The 23,587-nt window shown below is 33.5% G+C and overlaps 4 protein-coding genes, 2 non-coding genes and 2 pseudogenes across 9 annotated transcripts; 4 read left to right on the top strand and 4 right to left on the bottom strand.

The window, feature by feature from the left end:
* Window positions 1-917: 917 nt before the first annotated feature.
* Window positions 918-3,575, top strand: LOC125574925 (helofensin-3-like). 3 transcript variants are annotated; one of them, XM_048771164.1, is made up of 2 exons: window positions 918-1,067; window positions 3,029-3,575. In XM_048771164.1, the coding sequence occupies exons 1-2, from the start codon at window positions 1,010-1,012 to the stop codon at window positions 3,442-3,444; spliced, it is 474 nt and encodes a 157-aa protein (XP_048627121.1). In that variant the 5' UTR covers window positions 918-1,009; the 3' UTR covers window positions 3,445-3,575. The 3 variants fall into 3 exon arrangements, with proteins under 3 accessions (XP_048627121.1, XP_048627122.1, XP_048627123.1); XM_048771165.1 differs by lacking the exon at window positions 918-1,067 and adding an exon at window positions 1,442-1,568; XM_048771166.1 differs by lacking the exon at window positions 918-1,067 and adding an exon at window positions 2,565-2,636.
* LOC125595392 lies at window positions 1,634-1,748 on the top strand. Its single transcript, XR_007330227.1, has one exon. It is a non-coding gene; the product is annotated as a small nucleolar RNA snoR98 (small nucleolar RNA).
* Window positions 3,576-5,519: 1,944 nt separating the features above from the next.
* Window positions 5,520-7,240, bottom strand: LOC125595390 (annotated as a pseudogene).
* Window positions 7,241-8,588: 1,348 nt separating this feature from the next.
* Window positions 8,589-10,608, bottom strand: LOC106412584 (annotated as a pseudogene).
* Window positions 10,609-10,778: 170 nt separating this feature from the next.
* On the bottom strand, window positions 10,779-12,804 carry LOC125595391 (F-box/FBD/LRR-repeat protein At1g13780-like). Of its 2 annotated transcripts, none has more exons than XM_048771162.1 (3): window positions 12,620-12,804; window positions 11,363-12,465; window positions 10,779-11,268 (listed from the first exon to the last, which is right to left on the bottom strand). In XM_048771162.1, exons 2-3 carry the CDS (start codon window positions 12,449-12,451, stop codon window positions 10,963-10,965), a joined length of 1,395 nt encoding a protein of 464 aa, XP_048627119.1. In that variant the 5' UTR covers window positions 12,452-12,465; window positions 12,620-12,804; the 3' UTR covers window positions 10,779-10,962. The 2 variants fall into 2 exon arrangements, with proteins under 2 accessions (XP_048627119.1, XP_048627120.1); XM_048771163.1 differs by having other exon boundaries at window positions 10,779-11,265.
* A 1,289-nt stretch (window positions 12,805-14,093) lies between these two features.
* Window positions 14,094-14,207, top strand: LOC125595393. The gene has a single exon (XR_007330228.1). It is a non-coding gene; the product is annotated as a small nucleolar RNA snoR98 (small nucleolar RNA).
* Window positions 14,208-17,447: 3,240 nt separating this feature from the next.
* On the top strand, window positions 17,448-21,040 carry LOC125595388 (probable inactive purple acid phosphatase 1). Its single transcript, XM_048771160.1, has 10 exons — window positions 17,448-17,690; window positions 17,779-17,981; window positions 18,048-18,139; window positions 18,218-18,284; window positions 18,349-18,471; window positions 18,550-18,642; window positions 18,719-19,060; window positions 19,137-19,342; window positions 19,761-20,196; window positions 20,627-21,040. Exons 2-10 carry the CDS (start codon window positions 17,799-17,801, stop codon window positions 20,930-20,932), a joined length of 1,848 nt encoding a protein of 615 aa, XP_048627117.1. The 5' UTR covers window positions 17,448-17,690; window positions 17,779-17,798; the 3' UTR covers window positions 20,933-21,040.
* LOC125595389 (ninja-family protein AFP2-like) lies at window positions 21,011-22,516 on the bottom strand. The gene is made up of 2 exons (XM_048771161.1): window positions 21,616-22,516; window positions 21,011-21,550 (listed from the first exon to the last, which is right to left on the bottom strand). Exons 1-2 carry the CDS (start codon window positions 22,193-22,195, stop codon window positions 21,201-21,203), a joined length of 930 nt encoding a protein of 309 aa, XP_048627118.1. The 5' UTR covers window positions 22,196-22,516; the 3' UTR covers window positions 21,011-21,200.
* Window positions 22,517-23,587: the final 1,071 nt, after the last annotated feature.

Genomic DNA, 23,587 nt, shown 5'->3' with positions numbered 1-23,587 from the left:
TAATGTCGATGTAACGTTTACAACTATTTCGCATTCCACGTACTTTCGTCGTAAACTTACATTGACTTTACGACGAAATCCTTTCGTCGTAAATTACCATGGAGTTTACGACGAAATAATGTCTCGTCGTAATTGCGTTGTAAAGCCCATGTAAAGTTACGAGGAAATAATTTCGTCGTAAACCGCCGTTGTTACTGCTACGTTTCTTGTAGTGATTGTAAATAAGTTGGAAAACTTAAGAATATTTATATTTGTACTCTTCTTTTAATAGAGTAGATATACATAATACATAAATGAATACAAATAAATAATAATATAAAAAATTATTTACAATATAACATTTAACATTTTAATTCAAAAAAAAAAAAATATAACATTTATCGTCCGCAATTCTTAAGCTAGTTTAATAATAAGGAAGCTGCACTATACAAGCTACATCCCTTTGTACATGAGAAAACCAATTACAATGGACGATTATTCACGTCGTTGATAGAGGTCGACGAGCTACAAACGTCCTCCACTACACGAAACAGATATTTTAGTATCTGTGTACGTTTGAAGTGGTTCAGAGATTCTATGTTCATGATGCATTTCAAAAAAAAATGTATTTTATATTTTATACTACAGTTTGCACTACAATTTTGGACTTTTTGGTTATAAAAAAAAAGTAAAAGAAATTTAGATCCATTCATCTATTACCCAAATCCATTAGTATTTATTACATATATCATTTTTAATCGAATTTTTTGGATTCCTTTAGAAACTTTTACACAACATGGACTCACGGATGACACGAGTCCTGCAGCTTTTAGTATGTAAACGTATAATGGTGAAAAATGTGACGATTCCGTCAACTTAGCTAAAAACTAGACGTTACAACAATTACCACCCATCCATGTTAATCTAAAAGGCATTATAAATTCCAATGAGGCATAGCGTAGTTTCCACTACATTCAAAATATTATATCTATAAAATTTATCAAAGAAATTAAGAAGCGTTAATTTGGAGATGAAGCAAGTCTCTTCCAAGCTTGTATTGATGATTTCTCTTATTGTCAGTGTCTTCCGTAAGTAAACTAAGTATATGTCAACTATAGTTTCATCCTTTTGAGCAAAAGCATATGTCAACTATAGTTTAATACTGTCTTCCAAGAATATTTCTAAAGTTTTTATTTCGATGGACTTTCCATGGTCTCAACCGCCAATAACCTGTTTTTATTAGTGGAGCACTCAGTTGTTAAGAAGTTTGACAATAATTAGACTAACTAATTAATGATTAAATGCAGTCAGTGAATGAAAGTAGTGACTCAGTTTAGTTGGAAAGTTTTGTGTCCATTGACCGCATTTAGTTATTGTACATCCGTTTTTTTGACCTTAACGATTGTAGACCAAAACGTTCAACCTATATATTAATAACCTTACCAAAAATCACTGCTTCAAATACATTATAAAAAGCTAGGAAGAATTGATTAGCTTCACAACTGATAAACACAAAAACTTCTACCCAAAAATGAAGAAAGTGTTCCCTAACATTGTTCTATTGTCTTTTCTTCTCGGTGTTGCCTTCCGTAAGTATACTACTTATCATTCATTTCATAATATGATACACGCAATCGTATATATGTTTATACATGAATATATAATTAGAATATACATAAATGATTACTCCTGTCATTATACTATTCAGATATTAATGCTTGATTTTCCTCTCTTCATGGAATTTCAAGTTTGGCTATTCTGTTACGTACATTGATGATTTTTATTTCCAATTATTTCATTCAGTTTTGAAAAAAAGAAGTTTTAGAGGCGTATTAAGGTTTATGTGAGAATTATAGTTTCCGTACAAAAAAATGTTAGAAGTAAAAGTATATATTATTGACGTGAACCTTTTGCAAGATGAAAAAGGTTTTATTTTGAATGGATAAATAATTTTCATTAAATAAAATAAACTAAAACTTAAGATTTCATTAAATAATAATATGTCATTAATATAATTTTGATTCTTTAAAAATCATAAAATAAATGATATATCTAACAAGATCCATTATGGATGAATTAAAATTGTATAGTAATATCAATTTAAATTGATGCTATTTAAGATTAATAAATAATAGTATATTAACTTTCAATTAATAGAAAGTATCAAGTAATAGAAAAAATCTTAAAGATTTTGATTTTTTTTAAAAAAATATTTGTAACTATTGATTTCTCCCATATATGTATACTTATCAAATACCATAACATATATATTTATTTTCTTTTGATTGTATAAAAGTTATTGCATTATTAATATTTTATTATAATAATTAATAGTTTGATCATTTATGAATAAATATGTTCAACCCGTAAATTAATGACATTTAGAATATAATTTAATACCATTGAGATATTCTAATATATCAAATTACACTAATAACATTGAATTACTAAAAGAAAATTAATATTACAATATATAATACTATTATAATATTGGTAAGATATTTAGTGAGTATTTTCATCATCTAAACTCCATTATAAAAGCTAGCTATGAAGAAAACATTAGCTTCACAATTGAGAACACAAAAACGTCTACCCAAAAATGAAGAAAATGTTCCTTAGCTTTGTTCTATTGTCTTTTCTTATTGGTGTTACCTTCCGTAAGTATACTCCTTATCGTTCAAGTATACTCCTTATCGTTCATTTCACAATATGATACATGCAATCGTATGTATGTTTATACACGAATATATAATTAGAATTTTCATAAATAATTATTAATTTATGCTAATCTATGTTCTAGAGGCGTGTAAGGTTTATGTCATGTGAAATTATAGTTTCGTATGAAAGAAAAGTTGGTAGTGAAAGTAGAGAGACTTTTATTATTAATACTTTTTTACTAATTTTTTTAAGTTCCATTTTCCTTCTCAAACTAGATTTGACCCAAAACGTGCAAACTAGTGGTATAAACTAAACTTTATAAATCATTTCGTTTTGTTGACAAAACAACCAACCATGTTTGGACTAACACATTATTCGTATGCATGACAAGATCTTGCAAATGGAGCCGACGTGAATCATCAAGGGCAATGTGATTCAGACCTTGAGTGTTATACCATGCGTAGTTGTCAGAGAGGTCCAGGATATTGCGATCAGAAAGACGGAAAGTGCAAGTGTCCAAAATTACAATCCGTGGATACAAATGGGGCGGACGTGAATCATCAAGGGCAATGTGACTCAGATCTTAAGTGTTACACCATGCGTAGTTGTCAGAGAGGTCCAGGATATTGCGATCAGAAAGACGGAAAGTGTAAGTGTCCTAAATTACAAGTTGTGGATACAAATGGAGCGGGCGTGAATCATCAAGGGCAATGTGACTCAGACCTTGAATGTTATACCATGCGTAGTTGTCAGAGAGGTCCAGGATATTGCGATCAGAAAGACGGAAAGTGTAAGTGTCCTAAATAGAGAAACAAATAAACATGACAAGAACACATATGAGTCTTATGTACCCGACTTAAACATGGGCAATTTGTATCAAACTGCCCAAGTATAAAATATGTATCCCAAAAATAAATAAATATATTATTAAAAGACTATTCATGACTGTTATCTTTCGAATCATTTTTATAGTATTTACTTTTATTGCAATTCTTGTTATACCAATACATTCCCTGGACATAATGGTCACACACGATTTTACTTTAACACTAAAGTATTGTGTTTTGTGACTTGGGTATCTATTCTATTAAAAAAGAATCACTCTGAAAAAATCTACTTATACAAGGTTGTTTGGACTATTTCCTAAGAGTTAATAATTTCATGGTCCTAATTAAATTTCTCCTAACAATATATTTTCATAAATTTCTCTGATTTTCTTTAGATATTATAAGTGTGTCACTCCTATATTTATGGTAACTACTATATTACCTTCTATAAATCTCACCCCTTGATTATAAATTTCTCCATTTAGTTATTGATATCCCATATACGATTTACTAACCAACATTTTTTTGATGCAATAATATATAAACTCGTGGGTCCATAGACTAATCTATTATGTATGTGACCATATATATTTATATAATGTTTATTTTAATTCTTAAATTCATATCTCTATAAAACGAATGGTATGGTGCATATCACCATTAAATAGTACATGCCATTTGAATTAAAATAGTCTGGTAAGTAATACATGTATTTTTTTTAAAATGAGTTAATGAATTATGATAAATAATTATCACAAAATCATGTTTTACTATAGAACCGATCAAACTTAGTAGTATATTATATTATTTTCAGTTCATAAAAAACGATATTAACATATAAGTACTGAACAAATTGAAAAAATGCATATGAAGTTAGTTAAAAATTATCCTCGGGCCAACTTATTTAATTGAGTTTTTACTATAATTCAGATACAACCACTTAAACTATATTATGGAAAATTAAAAAATACAAATAATTTAGAAAATATTGCTCCATATTCTCTTTTTTTTTTATAAAAAAATAAGTTGACTTGATTTTTACTTATGAAGCACAATTACTAAAATCCAAAATAATGATTAGTATTTTTTTTGGGCAACAAATAATGTTTAGTATAAAAGATGCTTAAATACAAGTCCACTTCTGTAATTCAGTTTAAATAACAAAATAAATTTACAAATATAATTAGGTCCAGAATTAATATTTATATTATTTAAGTTTCAAGCTTGCAGGTTTCCGCGGGTTATTCAATCATATATTATATACTAAACACATTGAGATTGGTATAAACTCTTCACTAAATTTGGAATACCTAAGTTAAACAAGATTTTTCTCTTTTGAAAAGGTATTAACCCTGTGTTTCAAAGCTTGATTCAAAAGTTTGAATTGAGTTTAGAAAAAACATCATCCAATTTATATGAGATTTTATCGGTTCAACTAATATTGGATAGCGGGTTAATGATAGTTTTTATGTTTTTTAGATTTTTACAGATTTTTATCAGATTTTTATATATAAGATTTAATAAAATTCAGACCAGATTTATATGAATCACCTGATTTACTTCTGAGACTGTAGGTTTGATTCGGGTATGAAAACACTGCTAAAACTATTAAAAGTTCTACAATATATATACTATTAGATTAGCCAAAATCTACCAAAAAAATTTTTGTCTCATCAACTCAACAAATATAAACTCTTACAAATACACACAAAATGCAACGATGACGTTGGAACATAAGAATAACACAGATAAAATCTAAAATAAACTATTTGATAAATTATATAATTTTAAACTAAATTCTTTTACTTTTTCTATATAATAACACTTTATAACTTAATAATATACTTCAAAACATCAAAACCAAAATAATAATTCATATCAAACAAACTTAATATTCTTAATCGGAAAAAAAACCCGCGCTTTTGAAGCGCGGATCAAAATCTAGTACTAATTAAATGTAAAACAATCTAAAGACATTCAATACCGTAACCAATTTCCATTTAAACTATCAAAAATTCTAAATTCTAAATTCTAAATCATTAAACCCAATTCAAACGCAAGAGAATGTAAGATCATCATTTATATAAGAGATATCCAAGAAACTGGGATTGGGATGGGACTCTCAAAAGAGAAAAAAAGGAAAACAAGATTCGCAAGTCATGAAGAACTTGTATCAGCACCAATGGTCAAAAGGAATCCAACCAGAACTAAGAAGAAGACTCATCAAATGATAACGACCTCCTTCATGGCTCGAATGATAATTTCACATCCTGTAGAACGTTTTGTGAGTTTATTAACCTTCTCCCATGTTTCTGATTCCAGAACATCTCGAGGATCATAAGTTGTGGGGCTCAGAATGAGTTTCTTTAGCACTGCTGAATTTCCAAGAAAGTAACTTGTTGCTTTCATCTTCCCTTCCTCCAATTCAAGTTTTTCTTGTATCTCAACACACTCAAGAGTCGATGACACACACCGTGGCACATCTGTGAGTTCCAATCCCTCCCCCATCTCCTCTGAGTGAAAACCTTCTTCAAAAACACAAAAAAGGCTAAGTTTTCAATAATACACATCCATAAAACATAAAGAAAAAATGGCTTTACCAAGACTAGGTGTTTCAGATGGGGAAACACTCAAGAAAGGCTGGCAAAAACTGCAATAAATTGCTATGGAACATTGCTTGTAAACGGGACAAGTTGTTGAACTTGGGAATCATTTCTGCTTGTGAGTAATACTCAAGGGCCTGCAACACGAATATATTTAATATAGAAGTGAAAGGTATTAAATAAGTCCATGAATATATAAATATGCACCTTAACTGTTTTGGCAGAGATGATCATATGCCTAACACTCGATATCCCATTGAGAAAATCACGGATCTCATTGCTCTTTGCTAAGTTCCAGGGATTAAAGATCACGCCAAACTTGACAAAAAACTTGATATCAAGCTCAACCACCAACAAAGAAGTCAGGTTCTTTACCACAATGCTATCAAATTGATCCTCTCCGAGACTCATATGCTTTAGCCCCGGAGCATCAATCTCAAGCGTGCAATTCACTCTCGACCTGCAATCCCTAACCTGCCTAAGCGGCAGCACACGGAACCTCTTCAAACTCTGAGCCCTCACACGCATAACCGTAAATTCATCATAGGCAACTGCATAATCATCATCCAGATCTCTCAACAAGGCCAGCTCCTCGAGAACAGGACACCCTGAGAGAAGCTTCTCCAGATGCACACGCCATTTAACCTCTTCAAGATGCATGAATTTAAGACAAGGCATGAAAACAAAACCAGGATCATCAAGACCAGAAGACGTGAGCTTCAAGTAAACCAATGTCTTGCTCGTGTAGAGATTCATAGGCATGAAGTCGACACAAGGATGGTGAAAAGAGTCGTCCTCTATATCATAGGTACTACTCTCAACATCGAGATGCTGCGTCCCCCGGTCAATCATTATACCGATCCGATCCCTGAACCCGTCTATCATCGTGTCTCTGCACTTAACCTTGACTTTAAACAGCTTTGACTCAGGGCTAGACTCGAGAAGCTTGTCAATGAAGCTTAAGAAGCTTAAGAGCATTTCATCAGCATCATAAGGAATGGCAGATAAGTTTAAGTCAAGACCGGGAACGTTTAGATACAGATTCTTCCATCTTGTTGACAAAACACTTGTCTGCACCGATTGTTTTGACGGAAGGAAAGAGAGTATTTGAGTAAGCAATGATTCCGGCAATTCGCTAATCCTATCGATCCCAGACATCACACTTAAGAGCATCAAAAAACAACATATAAAAAAGAGATCTTGATCGAATCCTAGGCGTTGAAGAGTTTCTCTAATCAATCACAATACAAATGAAAAGAAAGACTCGATGGGGGTTTCTGAGGAACTCACCGTGGATTGGGTTTGAGTCGCCGGCGGATTCTATCGGCGGGAGTGATCGAAAGCGAGAGAGAAAAGTGATAACTTTTCTTTGTCTGAAGACGGAACTGTCGAACTGATTGTTCAGAATTTATACGGAACTGATTGTTCCGGTTCCATGAGAGCGTTTTAAAAAATGAAGGCTGTCTTTATTGTCTATATATTATATATATTTCTTTTAATTTTTTGACAAAAAAAAAACAATATTTATTTTATTCGTTATATTTTCATGTTGAATGTCATTGTAAAATTCATGGAAATCGATTGTAATAGTAGAGTATTTTCAGGAAAATTGCATATTTTCCATTATCAGCATTAATTTTTATATTTAGGAGATTTTATATCTAACCAATCTTCCCAAAAATCAATTTTTGTGGCTAATTAGAAAAGCAAATGAAAAAGGAATATAATAACAAGGGATCTGTTTACAAATTGCATTTAATAAATCATAAATACTAATATTTTTAAGAATGAATATTCGATCTGATCCGGTATATGTATATATACATATATTCAAAGAATTATATATTTATATAATATAATTATTATATTTTATGTAATTTTACAATTTTTATTTATTAAATTGATTATTTTAGCTATTAGAGTGTTAAAAATATATAAATGTTTATTTTTAATAGTGATTTAAACATTGTAATAAGGTTTTATTATTTTAAAATTTTATTTGTTTCTGTTGTTTTTAAATTTTTATTTCTTATACACGAATCGAATCATATATCTAATTAAAATATATTTTTTATGGACATTCGAGCACAGAAAATTCGGGATAAATGTGAATCAAATCGAATTGTATAATTAATTTATTCGGACAGATCAGATCACAAAATCCTTTTAAACTCTTAATATTCGATTCATGTCCACTCCTACCTGGTAGCTAGACGACTCCTATGATGAAGCATTCTTTTCAGCTGACATGTTCCGGCTGCAGCAGCAGCCATACCTGAATCGTGAATTAACCTAACCACGTTCAGGAATGACAGAACCAAACTCAAAAAAAAAAAAATTGCCATCTCAATATAAAGAGTAAAAGACTTCTCAATGTAGAAAACACATTTTCTCTCGACTTCTTCTTTCTTTCACTCTGTTTTTTCTCTACAATAGCATGTTTATTTTATACCATTTTCAGGAATTTATATTTTATAGTTCATATAAAGTATTTTCTTATCGATAAATGATTCAGATGAAAAGAATTAAAATCGAGAAAATTTGATATTTAAAAGTATAAAACATGTAAAACCAAATTTAAGAGAGTGCAATATCATCATTATCAAAACATCCAAGAAACTGAGATTGGGACTTTTGGAAGAAAAAAAGAAGAAGATTCGCAGTCATACTGACGATGGTCAATGGAATCCAACCAGAACTAAGAAGAAGACTCATCAAGTGATAACAACCTCCTCCTTCATGGCTCGAATGATAATTTCACATCCTGTGGAACGTTTTGTGAGTTTATTAACCTTCTCCCATATCTCTGATTCCACAACATTTCGAGGATCATAAGCTGTGGGACTCAGGATGAGTTTCTTCAGCACTGCCGAGTTTGCAAGAAAGTAACTGGTTGCTTTCATCTTCCCTTCCCCCAATTCAAGTTTCTCTTGTATCTCAACACACTCTAGAGTCGATGAGACACACCGTGGCACATCTGTGAGTTCCAATCCCTCCTCCATCTCCTCTGAATGAACAATCTTCTTCAAACACAAAAAGGCTAAGTTTTCAATAATACACATATCCATAAAACATAAAGAAAAAGTGTTTTACCAAGACTAGGTGTTTGAGATTGGGGCAACACTCAAGAAAGGCTGGAAGAAACTGCAATAACTTGCCATGGAACACTACTTGTAAACGGGATAAGTTGTTGAACTTGGGGATGATTCCTGCTTTTGAGTAATGTTCAAAGGCATGCACTGTCATCCCAAAGATGATCATATCTCTTACACTCAATATCCCATTGAGAAACTCGCGGATCTCGTTGCTCTTTGATACGTTCCATGTATTAAAAAGCACGCCAACCTTGACAAAAAAACTTGATATCGAGCTCAACCACCAACAGAGAACTCAGGTTCTTTACCACAATGCTATCAAACTGATCATCTCCGAGACTCATATGCTCAAGCCCCGGAGCATCAATCTCAAGCGTGCATTCCACTCTGGAATGGTAATCCCCAACCTGCCTAAGCGGCAGCACACTAAACCTCTTCAAGCTCTGAGACCTCACAAGCATAACCCCAAATTCATCATTCCCAATTGCATAATCATCATCCATATCCCTCAACAAGGTCAGCTCCTCAAGAACAGGACACCCTGAGAGAAGCTTCTCCAGATGCACACGCCATTTGACTTCTTCAAGATGCATGAATTTAAGACAAGGCATGTAAACAAAACCAGGATCCATAAGACCAGAAGAGGAGAGCTTTAAGTAAACCAATGTCCTGCTCGTGAGGAGATTCATAGGCATCATGTCAACAATAGGATAGAGAGAATTGTCGTCCTCGAAATAATAGATACTGCTCTCAACATCGAGATGTTGTGTCCCCCGGTTAATCATTGTACCGATCCGGTCCTTGAACCCATCTATCATTGTGTCTCTGCACTTAACCTTGACTGTAAACAGACTTGACTCAGGGCTAAACTCGAGAAGCTTGTCAATGAAGGTTAAGAACACTTCGTCAGCATCATAACGAATAAAAGAGCAGTTTAAGTCAAGACCAGGAACACTTAGATACAGATTCTTCCATCTTGTCGACAAAACACTTGTCTGGACCGATTGATTTGTCGGAAGGTATGAGAGTATTTGAGTTAACAGTGACTCCGGCAACTCGCTGATCCTATCTCGCCCAGACATCACGAAAGAAGACCCTAACAGTATAATAATAAAAAAAAAAGAGATCTTGATCGAATCCTAGGCGTTGAGTTTTTCTAATCAATCACAAAACTTAAAGACTACAAATGAAACGAAAGTGATCTAAAGTTTCTGAAGAACTCACCGTGGATTGGATTTGCGTCACCGGCGGGAGTGATCTAAAGTGAGAGAGAAAAGTGGTAACCTTTTTGTCTGAAACGGTACCGATATCGTTTAGTACTTGTACGTTTGAAGCAGTTACGGTTCCATCTTCAAAAGAGCGTTTCAAAAGTAAAGTGTATTTATTGTATATTTATAAATATCTACTAGACTAAATAATAATCCGGCCTAATTATTAGTTTCGTTATTTTTAATAAAAACACATTAATGTACTTCTGTTTTTTCTCTACAATAGCATGTTGAACTTGTAGTATTTAACTATTTATACCATTTTCAAGAATTTATATTTTATAGTTCATATAAAGTATTTTTTTATCGATAAATGATTCAGATGAAAAGGATTAAAATCGAGCTGAATAAACTCAAAAAAAAATTGATATTTAAAAGTATAAAACATATAAAACCAAACTTAAGAGAATGCAAGATCATCATTATCAAAACATCCAAGAAACTGAGATTGGGACTGTTGGAAGAAAAGAAAAAAGATTCGCAGTCATACTGACAATGGTCAATGGAATCCAACCAGAACTACGAAGACTCATCAAATGACAACGACCTCCTCCATGGCTCGAATGACAATTTCACATCTTGTGGAACGTATTGTCAGTTTATTAACCTTCTCCCATATTTCTGATTCCGCAACATTTCGAGGATCATAAGCTGTTGGGCTCAGGATGAGTTTCTTCAGCACTGCCGAGTTTCCAAGAAAGTAACTGGTTGCTTTCATCTTCCCTTCTTCCAATTCAAGTTTCTCTTGTATCTCAACACACTCAAGACTCGATGAGACACACTGTGGCACATCTGCGAGTTCCAATCCCTCATCCATCTCCTCTGAATGAACAACCTTCTGCAACCAACACAAAACAAAAAAAAAGAGCTGGGTTTTCAAAAAACACACATCCATAAAAAAAAAAACATAAGGACAAGAGTAATGGTTTTACCAAGATTAGGTGTTTCAGATTGGGGCAACACTCAAGAAAGGCTGGCAGAAACTGCAATAACTTGCCATGGAACACTGCTTCTAAACGGGACAAGTTGTTGAACTTGGGGATAATTCCTGCTTTTGAGTAATGTTCAAAGGCATGCACTGTCATCCCAGAGATGATCATATGTCCAACACTCGATATCCCATCGAGAAACTCGCGGATCTCATTGCTCTTTGATACGTCCAAAGTATTAAAAAGCACGCCAACCTTGACAAAGAACTTGATATCAAGCTCAACCACCAACAAAGAAGACAGGTTCTTTACCACAATGCTATCAAACTGATCATCTCCGAGACTCATATGCTCTAGCCCCGGAGCATCAATCTCAAGTGTGCATTCCACTCTGGAATGGTAATCCCTTACCTGCCTAAGCGGCAGCACACTAAACCTCTTCAAGCTCTGAGACCTCACACGCATAACCATAAATTCTTCATCGGTACGTGCATAGTCATCATCATCCAAATCCCTCACCAAAGTCAGCTTCTCAAGAACAGGACACCCTGAGAGGACTTTCTCCAGATGCACACGCCATTTAATTTCTTCAAGATGCAAGAACCTAAGACAAGGCATGAAAACAAAACCAGGATCACCAAGACCAGAAGAGGAGAGCTTCAAGTAAACCAATGCCTTGCTCGTGTAGAGATTCATAGGCATGAAGTCTACACCAGGTAAGGCATGACCAAAAGAGTCCTCGTAATAATCTGTACTGCTCACAACATCAAGATGCTGTGTCCCGCGGTCAATCACTGTACCGATCCGGTCGCTGAACCCGTCTATCAACATGCCCCTGCACTGAACCTTGACTTTAAACAGACTTGACTCAGGGCTAAACTCGAGAAGCTTGTCAATGAAGCTTAAGAAGCTTAAGATCACTTCGTCGCGAATAACAGAGCAGTTTAAGTCAAGACCGGGAACGCTTAGATACACATTCTCCCATCTTTTAGACAAAACACTTGTCTGCACCGATTGTTCTGTCGGAAGGTATGAGAGTATTTGAGTTAACAATGATTCCGGCAACTCGCTGATCCTATCTCGCCCAGACATCACGAAACGAAACCCTAACAGCATCGACAAACAACAAACAGCATTACAAAAAAAAAAAAAGAGAGATCTTTGATCGAACCCTAGGCGTTGAAGAGTTTCTCTAATCAATCATAAGACTTGAGACTACAAATGAAACGAAAAGATTCGAAGGGTTTCTGAGGAACTCACCGTGGATTGGATTTGAGTCGCCGGAGGATTATATTGGCCGGAGTGATCGAAAGTGAGAGAGAAAAGTGGCAAAACAAGCGGTTACGGTTCCATCTTCAAAAGATCGTTTCGAAACTAAAGGCTTGTCTTTATTGGAGTATTGAATATTTCTTTTAGTAAAATATTCTTTTTATTATTGCCATTGGAAAATTCATGAAAATCGGTTGTAGTAATCGAGTATTTTCAGGAAAATTGCATATTCTCCGTTATAAATGTTGTGATTTTTTTTTTTTTTTTTTATTTTGTGAGATTTGATATCTAAACAACCTTTCCAAAATTCAGTTTTGGTTGTCAATTAGAAAAGGAAATGAAAAAGGAAAATATAATAACAAAGGATCGGTTTACAATTATTGTATTTTTGCTTCTACAATTTTGGATTTTTGGGTTATAAAAAATTAAAAGAGATTCAGATCCATTCATTTATCACCCAAGTTACCCTCCAACTGTTTTATTACGTAAACGTATAGCTCGGCCAGTAGTGATGAACAGGTTGAGGAATCCGTTAACGTAGCTAACAAGTAGATGTTTCAAACAATTACCACCATCCATGTTAACTTTTTTTTTTTTGATAATCCAGGTATCCGGACCTCTCACTTAATCCGACTATCCCACCGCGTCCAACCGAAACTGGCGAGAAAGGTCCTGGAGGCCAAACGGAAACCATGTTAAATCCGCTGTAGTCGGGACTCGAACTCGTGATGGCGGGCACCTCAGCCGAGGTTCCTTTACCACCAGACCACGAGGCCCGGTTTTGCATTTCATAGTTTCCACTACATTCAAAATCTTACAACCGTAAAATTGATCAAGAATCGTTATCGTGGAGAATGAAACAAGTTTCTTTCAAGCATGTGTTGCTCGTTTCTCTTCTTGTCACTATTTTCCGTAAGTAAACCAAGTATATGTCAACCATAGTTTAATACTGTTTTCCAAGAATCTTTCAGAAGTTTTATTTTGGATGGACTTTGCATATTTTCGACCGTCAATAACCTGTTTTTTTTGGTGGAGCACTCGGTTATTGAGAAGTTTCACAACAATTAGACTAACTAATTAATGAGAAGTTGAGAACATTCCCAATGATAAAAATGCAGTCAGTGAATGAAAGTATTGACTCAGTTTAGTTGGAAAGTTTCGTGTCCATTGACTGCATTTAGTTATTGTACATCCGTTTTTATTTTGACCTTGACGATGGTAGACCAAAAATTTCAACCTAATTATTAATAAGCTTACCAAAAACACTACTTGAAATACATTATAAAAAGCTAGGAAGAATAGATTAGCTTAACAATAGAAAAACACAAAAAAAAAGCTACCCAAAAATGAAGAGAGTTTTCCTTAACTTTGTCCTATTGTCTTTTCTTCTTGGTGTTGCCTTCGGTAAGTATAACTTATCGTTCATTTTCTAATTTGATACATGAAATAGTACATATGAATACACGAATTTATAACTAGAATATACAGAAATAATTACTCCTGACATTATACTATTCAGATATTAATGCTTGCTTTCCTCTCTTCATGGAATTTCAAGTTTGACTATTCAGTTACGTTGATGATTATTTTATTTCTTGAAAGTGGTAAACATGTAATTTTCCATTATTATATTCAATTAATATATATATATAAATAAATATATACTATGTTTTAGAAGCGTATTAAAGTTTATGTGGGAATTAGTTTCCGTACATAAAAAATGTTAGCAAGAAAAGGAGATATTGTGAACCTTTTGCAAGATGACAAATGTTTTATTTTGAATGGAGAAATAATTTTCATTAAATCAAATAAACTAAAACTTAAGATTTTCATTAAATAATTATATGTTAGTAATATTATTTTTGATTTTTTCTGATATTATAAAATAAATTATATATCTAACAAGATCCATTATGTATGCATTAAAATTGTATAGTAATATCAATTTAATCTGATACTATTTAAGATCAATAAATAATATATTAACTTTCAATTAATAGAAAATATCAAGTAATAGAAAAAACTTAAAATTTTGAAATCTTAATAAAATTATCTGTGACTATTGATTTCTTCCTTATATGTATATTTATCAAATACCAACATTTTGTATTTATTTTCTTTTGATTATATAAAATGTATTGCATTATTAATATTTTATTAAAAGTATTAATAATTTGATCATTTGTATTTATTACTATTTTATTGATTATATAAATAAATATGTTTAACTCATAAATTAGTTACATTTAGAATATAATTTAATACTATGATATATTCTTTACTTAAAAATGAATTTAGTAAAAGAATTCTAATATATCAAATTACACTAATAACATTGAATTACAAAAGAAAATTAATATTACAATATATATTAGTGAATATGTTCATCATCTAAAATACATTATAAAAGCTAGCTATGAATAATAAATTAGCTTCACAATTGAGAAACACAAAAACTTCTACCCCAGAAATGAAGAAAGTGAACCTTAACTTTGTTTTATTATCTTTTTTTTCTTGGTGTTGCCTTCCGTAAGTATACTACTTATACTACTTATTACACCAAAAAAAAAGGTATACCACTTATTTTTTTTTTTTTGTGTAAATGTTAAGTTAATTTTTTTTTTAAATCAAAAAAAAAGTATACTACTTATTGTTCATTACACAATATGATATATGCAATCGTATATCTGTTTATACATGAATATACATAAACTTATGCTATCGAAATCTCTGTTCTAGAGGCGTTTGAGGTTTGTCATGTGGGAATTATAGTTTTCGAATGAAAGAAAAGTGGTAGTAAAAGTAGAGACTTTTATTATTAATACTTATTTTTACTAATTTTTTCAAACGATATATTTGACCCAAAACATGAAAACTAGTGGTGTAAACTAATCTTTATAAATCATTTTGTTTTGTTGACAATCCATGTTTGGACTAACACATTATTCATATGCATGACAAGATCTTGCAAATGGAGCGGACATGAATCATTTAGGGAAATGTAAAATTGACGTTGAGTGCTATCACATACCTAGTTGTCAATAGGTCAAGGATATTGCGACAACAACGGAGTTTGTAAGTGTCCTATATTACAATGTCACGCAAACCCTGACTGCCTTGGCATGCGTTGTTTTCCCAGAGCTCCACCATATTGCAACAACGGAGTTTGTAGGTGTCCTAAATTACAAGCGGTGGAGACGAAGAAACGCACAAATGGAGTCGACCTGAATCATCTAGGGGAATGTGACACTGACCTTGAGTGCTATACTATGCCTAGTTGTAACAGAGGTAATGGTTATTGCGATCAGAAAGACGGAAAGTGTAAGTGTCCTAAATAGAGACACAAATATAAATAGAGACACAAATAAACATGAGTAGAGCATATATGAGTATTATGTTCCCGACTTGAAGCAATTTGTATCAAACTGCCCAAGTATGATATATGTATCCAAGAAGATAATAAATCTCCTATATATTATTTGTGAAACGTTACAACTTCTTTTGTATCCACATGTCATCACTAGGATGATTCTTAGAATTGTTAGAGAAATAGGTTGGTCCATCTAATTATATAATAAACTTTTTATTAAACTAACCATAAATTCATTATTAATGTCATTTATTATTTCCTTAAATAAAGATTACGGAATTGCCTAATGTGGGTAAAGTATATATGACAATTAATGATTTTGAATAATAAAGATCTGATAAAAACAAATGTATCTTCTATCAATTTCGTTTAATTTAAAACTATTAAAATAATTTTAAAAAAACACAATAACCATATTATAAAAATTTAGATTTTTCTGTATATTTTATATTTTGAATTTTTAAAAATGACTATAAATTATTAAAACTGTTAAAAGTCTCACATTCAAATTTTGCGATCCATGGTTTAAAATTTTTGTTATGACAAAATACAAATGATTACAAAATCATATAAGTAAAAGTCTAATTTATTTAATCATTAAGATTTAAAATATATATGTATATATATATCATTCTAAATTAAACTATAAACCATATTGAATAAATAAATATTTTAGTTTCAAAATTTACTTTGAATAATTTTTTTTGATAAAAGTTTTGAACTAACATTGATAAATTTTTTTAAATTATCAATTACTAAAATTATTGATCCCACAATGAAAATTTTGTTATCAGTAATTTAAAGTTTTTGCTATTAAAAATACACATGATAAAAAAAACATATGAGTAGAAAGCATCATTTTAAAAAAATAAAATAGACATTAATATTAAAAATATATTGTGTATGTTAATATCATTTAAATTTAATTACATATCCTACCAAATTTTTAAAAAATGTTTGGATTAATAAAATTGATTTATACGTTCGCACCAATTTAATTATATATGTAATAGTTACTGACTTTTAATTATTTAATATATATTTATTATTTCATAATATGTAAGAATATATAATACATAAAATAATTTATATATATAATGTTTATTCCGCGCAAGGCGCGGATCTTAATCTAGTATATTATTAAAAGACTAATCATGACTGTTATCTTTAGAATCAATTTTAGTTTTTATTGCAGTTCTTGTTGTACCAATACATTCTCTAGACATAATGGTCAACACGATTTTACTTGACACTAAAGTTCTTGTCTCCTATAGTGTTGTGTTTGTGACGTTGGTTAGATTATCTGGGTTTGGGCCCGGTTTTGGGCAAAAAGAAAATCCGACCCGACGTTAAACCAGAAGAATCTTTTCAGTAGTACATTGTTTTTAGCAAAGACATTGTTAGATGGGATTAGATTCGCACTCTTCTATTTACGGCAATAAAAAACTAAGAGTTTCCTGACATAGAAGCAAGTTAAAATCCAAAAGTCAAAACAAAAGAGTACGAATCTAATTTAAATTTCTAGTGTGAATTCTACTCTAATGTCATGAAAGCTGGCCGTTGACGAGTAAAGTCTTGATAAGCGAATCTCAATACTGGATATTCTCCAAAATCTTAAACTCCTCCCATTTTTCATTTTTCTCCGATTGCTTCGATTTCGTTTTTGATTAAAAGACAAAACGGAAGTCACTGGTAATGTCCTCATTCTGCTTTGTCCGAATCCAATTACTTGAAATTCGATTCTTGTCAATTCACTAAGTGTTTCTTTTTTGAGTTTCAGAATCTTTCCCTCTTGTAGACATGAGAAACCACCAACCATCCGTTGCAGTCCTGGTGACTCTTGTAGTAGTATTATATCTTTGTGGAGGAACAGTGGAATCTCATAAAGACCAACCTTTATCAGGAATTGCTATCCATGAAACAACATTCCATCTCAATGACAAAGCTCATGTCAAAGCCTCTCCAACACTTCTTGGATCTAATGTAATAACCATTTAGATCCTTTCATACTCTTTGATGAAAAATTCCTAAACTTCAATAATCTGGCAGGGTCAACATAGTGAATTGGTGTTGGTGGAGTTTAGCTCTCCACACCCATCAGATGAAGATTGGATTGGAGTGTTCTCTCCTGCAGATTTCAAGTATATACTATTATATTAAAACATTCCTTCTCATGAACTAGAGTTGTATGTTTTTAAACACTTTTGTTGTTCCTACAGTGTTTCCACTTGTCCAGGAGATAACAAAATGGTGAGCCCACCTAGGCTTTCTTCAGCTCCTATCAAGGTTTGTCTTCTTCTCTCATAACATTGTTTCTGCTTTTTATCATTATCTCATTATCTCTTTACAGTTTCAATATGCAAACTTTAGTAATCCAAGATACAACACTACTGGAACCGGTTCCTTAAAGCTTCAAATCATCAACCAGAGATCAGATTTTTCATTTGCGCTCTTCTCTGGCGGCTTGCTGAATGTAAACACTCATCCACTTACAATTTTCTCTAGTTTTAAAGTTTTTTTGAAGCTAACCCTTTACTTGGTATTGTGTTAGCCCAAGCTTGTGGCAGTCTCAAACAAAGTAGCCTTTGAGAATCCAAATGCACCAGTTTACCCTCGCTTAGCGCTAGGCAAAGAATGGGATGAAGTAAGATCCTCTAAACCCTTTTTGATTGCTCAATGTTCACTTAAAAGAAGTTGAAATGAGTTTTGTCTTTTAACAGATGACAGTGACATGGACTAGTGGTTATGGACTCAAGATAGCTGAACCTGTTGTCGAGTGGGGGGTTAAAGGAGAACGTAAACTCTCACCCGCTGGAACATTGACCTTTGCGCGCAACACCATGTGCGGTGCACCTGCAAGAACCGTGGGATGGCGTGATCCTGGTTACATACACACAGCTTTTCTCAAAGAGCTGTGGCCTAATGCCAAGTATACTTATAGAGTTGGGCATAGATTGTCCAATGATGCATTTGTGTGGAGTAAAGTGTATCAGTTCAAATCCTCTCCATTTCCAGGACAAAACTCTCTCCAACAAGTTGTAATCTTTGGAGACATGGGAAAGGTTTGGTACTTTGGTCTAAAAAACCATATAAGATTGTTTTATTGTTATGGTAGCCTGAATACCACTTTTGTTGCAGGCTGAGGTTGATGGCACAAACGAGTATAATGATTTCCAACGAGCTTCTCTCAACACCACAAAGCAGCTTATTAAAGATCTAAAGAAGACAGATGCAGTGTTCCACATTGGAGATATCTGTTATGCTAATGGATACCTCTCACAGTGGGATCAGTTCACAGCTCAGATTGAGCCTATTGCTTCCACTGTTCCATACATGATTGCAAGGTTTTGCAATTTTCATTACTTTCTAATTGGCTTTCTTGTAGGCATGCGGTTTCGGTTATTTCGGTTCGGGTATTTCAGTTTCTATTTATTCTTTGGCGACAATTCCACCAAAGTGAACAAAAAAAATTCGGTTCGTTTTTGGTTAATATTGGTTTTTAATTTTATTTCCGAAAAACCATTTTTTGGTTTTTAGTTAGAATTTGGTATAATTTTCTAAAAACGAATATTTATTTGTAAAATTTGGTTATTTCGATTAAATTCTGTTATTATTTAAAAAAATTGAAATTCGAACCAAAAACCGAATCACTTTTCAAAACCCTATGGAACCGAAAGCTAAAAAATTTGGTTTGACTGGTTCAGACAAAATCCGCATGCCTACTTTCTTGTTTATGAAGTCCTGAAAATAGACTCTATACAGTGGAAACCATGAGCGTGACTGGCCAGACTCAGGATCGTTTTACCAAGGTTTAGACTCTGGAGGAGAATGTGGTGTACCAGCTGAGACAATATTCTATGTACCTGCTCAAAACAGAGCTAAGTTCTGGTACTCAAGTGACTATGGGATGTTTAGGTTCTGTGTGGCTGACACAGAACATGACTGGAGAGAAGGAACAGAGCAATACAAGTTCATCGAGCAGTGCTTAGCATCAGTAGACAGAAAAACACAGCCGTGGCTGATATTCTTAGCTCATCGCGTGCTCGGTTACTCCTCCACGTCTTTCTACGCGGAAGAAGGCTCTTTTGGAGAACCAATGGGGAGAGATAGTCTACAGAAGCTATGGCAGAAGTACAAAGTAGACATTGCAATCTACGGACATGCACATAACTACGAGAGAACATGCCCGGTTTACCAGGTAAACATACTGAACTATTTGAATAATTCTGATATTTCTGTTTATAAATAGTATTTTTAGGATATTTCGTTACGTGAAACTAAATATAACTCAATTTTTTTAAGTATATATAATATTTATTTAAAAAGTTCTAGTACTGGTTTTGGTTCGGTCTTTTTATTTCCAGAGATATAGAATCCATATAGTTACTTATAAAATTCAGTTCGGTGTCGGTTATGTACGGTTTGGTTCTTCGGTTTTGGATGGTTTGGTTCTTTGGTTTTGGATAAATGTGTGGTGTCAGACAGTTATGTACGGTTTGGTTCTTCGGTTTTGGATGGTTTGGTTTTTTGGTTTTGGATAAATGTGTCTAGGCCTATAGTGAACGGTGGTGATTCTTTAGAAAAACAGAACCTTTTAATCTTTATGTTGCTTGTTTTGTGTGTGTTAGAGTGTATGCACGAGTGATGAGAAAACCAATTACAAGGGTACATTCAATGGGACGATCCATATCGTTGCTGGAGGTGCAGGAGCTGGTCTTGCTGAGTTCTCTGATCTCCAACCGAACTGGAGTCTGGTCAGAGATTATGACTATGGATTCCTTAAACTAACAGCGGTTGATTACTCTAATCTTCTGTTTGAGTACAAGAAGAGCAGTGACGGAAGTGTCCATGATTCGTTCAAGATATCAAGAGATTATAGAGACGTCTTGGCTTGTGCTGTTGATAGTTGCCCTGCAACTACACTTGCCTCATAAACAAGAGAATCTTGTAACTCTTTGGTTACATTTGTTTCCATTGTTAAACTGTTGTAGTGATAACTCACATCAATTATAGTTACTGGCAAAATAAGAATCATTTAATCATTTAATGATTCTTGATGTTCTCAAGTATTTACACATGAGAATCTTGATCTTCATCAAGGTTTGAGATTTGGCAATTCATTCTTAAAGCCAAACCAAGCAGAAGAAAATTAAAAACATAAGACAACTAGAAGATGAAACAAGAAGACAAGATCCTTTCATGTCAAAACGTTGAAGGAGAAGTATTGACGACGATATGCCGAAGAGGACGATCAACATCACCACCACCACCGTGTTTAACAAACTCAGCAGGCGTCAAGAAACTACCATGGCAAATGCACATGATCCTAACCTCCTCTCCTTTACCATACTTGTATAGAATCCCATCGACACGTCTTCCGTTTGGACCGTGACCTTTGGTGAACACACACGGCATGTCGAACAAACCGGTAGACGAAGCCGTCCCTTTGCCTTTAGCATTCTCGTTCTCATTCCCGTGGCTTTCGCTGTTATTAGATGAACATCTTGTCACGATCTTGGGGCTTATTTGGTCACCACAACTGTTTGATGAACCTACAAGACATCAAACATAAAGTCTCAACACCAAAGCAATGTTACGACTAATCTTGAAAACCTACCTTGTTGACGATTCTTGTTGTCCAGCTCCGACAAGCTCGACGAGCTACCTCCTCCTCCATGGGAATCAACACACACTTGTCTAGGAGAAACCAAATGTCTCTGTAGAAACCCGCTTTTACTAGCGTTGACCCATCTCTCAGACTCAAACGACGCCGTTTGGGAGCTCTGTTTCTCGCATCTCCTCCTCTTGGCTTCCATTCTCCTAAGCGACTGCATCTCTTTCCTCTTCCTCCATTCCTCCTCCATCTCCGCCGGCAGCGACGTCGTTCTCGCTAAACCCACCGTGTAATTCTCCGGCTCGACCGCCTCCTTGTCAGCTACGATAGAGCTCTCAAACGGCATAGTGCTCAAAACAGAAGAAGATCGTTTAAGCTTCCTCGGAGCCTTGTCTACTCCGAACCGACCTCCTAAGGACAAACCAAGATTCAGCTCAACCGCTGTCTCATCTTCGCAGTCGGAAGTTTCATCTCTTCCGTCAACGTTTTCAGACATGAAGCCTCGTAACAGATCTCTCGGGAACTTGTTCATGTCAAGAGAAAGATTTGTTCCTCTGTTCCATTCCCTTGCTTCTTCCCCCATTAGATTACAAAACAACACAACACAAAGCAAATAAATAATAAAGTTTTTTTTTTCGTTTTATTTCTCAGATGATGAAGGAATGAAGAACTTAACAGAGACGGTGAAGAAGATGAAAAGCTTTATTTTGAAATTGACTAGAAGAAAAAAACCCTTTCGGACATTAGAGAAAATGAGAAAGAGAGACGGACGACAACCCCCTTGACTGAGAGGAGGCAAGTGGCCGCCGAGTGAACTGTCTCAACGACACGTGGCCGGTGGATTACGTCGGCGTTCCATAATGCTGCTTCAAGAAACGTGTCTTAAAGCAACTGAGTTCGCCAGTGTCGCGACACGTGTCCGCCAGTTAAAAAAGATCCGTCTTCTCTTTTGTCTTTATGGCTATAACATAAAGTTAATGAACTTAAGAAATATTACAGATTAATTAACACAAATTCAACTTGATTCCATATCTTAAAACAAGATTATTATTTATTGCCGATGATAATAATAGAATTTAAAAATGAGATTTTGTCTGCTAAAAAATTAATCAAAATTGCCTTAAACTTTTTGATTATGAAGGAATGATTAGAAAAAAAAAACATAGTATAATTGAAACATTGATAATTCTAGCGACTCGACAACGTCACTCACGTGGGACGGTCTGTAGGTCCCATGAGGAAGCAAGTTGATTGTGAAAAAGTGACGGAGAATAACACTTCCATTGTTTATAAGTAATTTAACTACTATAAAAAGGTGAAATCAATAATTTAGTAAACTAGAAGACTAATTGTAAAGTATTAAGCTAAAAAGTTTGATTATTGACTAATCTTTGATGGAGAAGTGATTAATAACATAATAAGGTGATTAAGTCAAAAATGTCTTGAGAGTTTCAGTTTACTGAATCAGTGATAGTTAGCTGCTGGAGAATGAAATCTTATAAATTGAAAAAGAAGATTTGTAGAATCTTTTGGTGTGTCACTTTATTGAGTCAAGTGGGGACTGAAGGAGAAGATCTTTAGACATTAACCATATAAACCAAAAATGTCGCGTGTCATTCACCTGTTGGTTTGTGTCATTATAATGCAACTGAAGAAACTACTACATGATACGAGTGAAGAAGACCCCTTATCCACTTACCCATATCCAAGCCCATAAGGTTAAAGGCTTTGCCCATTTTTGTTTTTAAACTTTAGATTTTTTTTTTTTTTTGAACAAAAAAACTTTAGATTTTATAAATTGCATTATTTGGGGGTAATTTAAAAATGTTATTGATTTGAGCCTACAGTTGTGCAACAGAACATCAGAAGAAAAAATCTAGTATTACAATCAAATGATGAGTTCATGGATGTTTGAAACATACCTGGAGGACTAGTTTAAAAGTGTCAATGTCAAAACATAAATGTCTACAAACCT

This window comes from Brassica napus, unplaced genomic scaffold, assembly GCF_020379485.1.
Source record: "Brassica napus cultivar Da-Ae unplaced genomic scaffold, Da-Ae ScsIHWf_1045;HRSCAF=1462, whole genome shotgun sequence".
In the NCBI taxonomy this organism is placed as follows: Eukaryota; Viridiplantae; Streptophyta; class Magnoliopsida; order Brassicales; family Brassicaceae; genus Brassica; species Brassica napus.
This window is presented reverse-complemented; position numbering and strand designations above follow the sequence as displayed.

Excerpts from the sequence above, each read along its gene's own strand:
- LOC125574925 (XM_048771164.1), top strand. The coding sequence starts at position 1,010 with ATGAAGCAAGTCTCTTCCAAGCTTGTATTGATGATTTCTCTTATTGTC. Across the intron at positions 1,068-3,028 it reads TCTTATTGTCAGTGTCTTCC|ATCTTGCAAATGGAGCCGAC; the intron begins GTAAGTAAACTA and ends ATGCATGACAAG.
- LOC125595391 (XM_048771162.1), bottom strand. The coding sequence starts at position 12,451 with ATGTCTGGGCGAGATAGGATCAGCGAGTTGCCGGAATCATTGTTAACT. Across the intron at positions 11,269-11,362 it reads ATCTGAAACACCTAATCTTG|AAGGTTGTTCATTCAGAGGA; the intron begins GTAAAACCATTA and ends TGTTGGTTGCAG.
- LOC125595388 (XM_048771160.1), top strand. The coding sequence starts at position 17,799 with ATGAGAAACCACCAACCATCCGTTGCAGTCCTGGTGACTCTTGTAGTA. Across the intron at positions 19,061-19,136 it reads TCTTTGGAGACATGGGAAAG|GCTGAGGTTGATGGCACAAA; the intron begins GTTTGGTACTTT and ends CTTTTGTTGCAG. Across the intron at positions 20,197-20,626 it reads GAACATGCCCGGTTTACCAG|AGTGTATGCACGAGTGATGA; the intron begins GTAAACATACTG and ends TGTGTGTGTTAG.
- LOC125595389 (XM_048771161.1), bottom strand. The coding sequence starts at position 22,195 with ATGGGGGAAGAAGCAAGGGAATGGAACAGAGGAACAAATCTTTCTCTT. Across the intron at positions 21,551-21,615 it reads CAACAAGAATCGTCAACAAG|GTTCATCAAACAGTTGTGGT; the intron begins GTAGGTTTTCAA and ends GATGTCTTGTAG.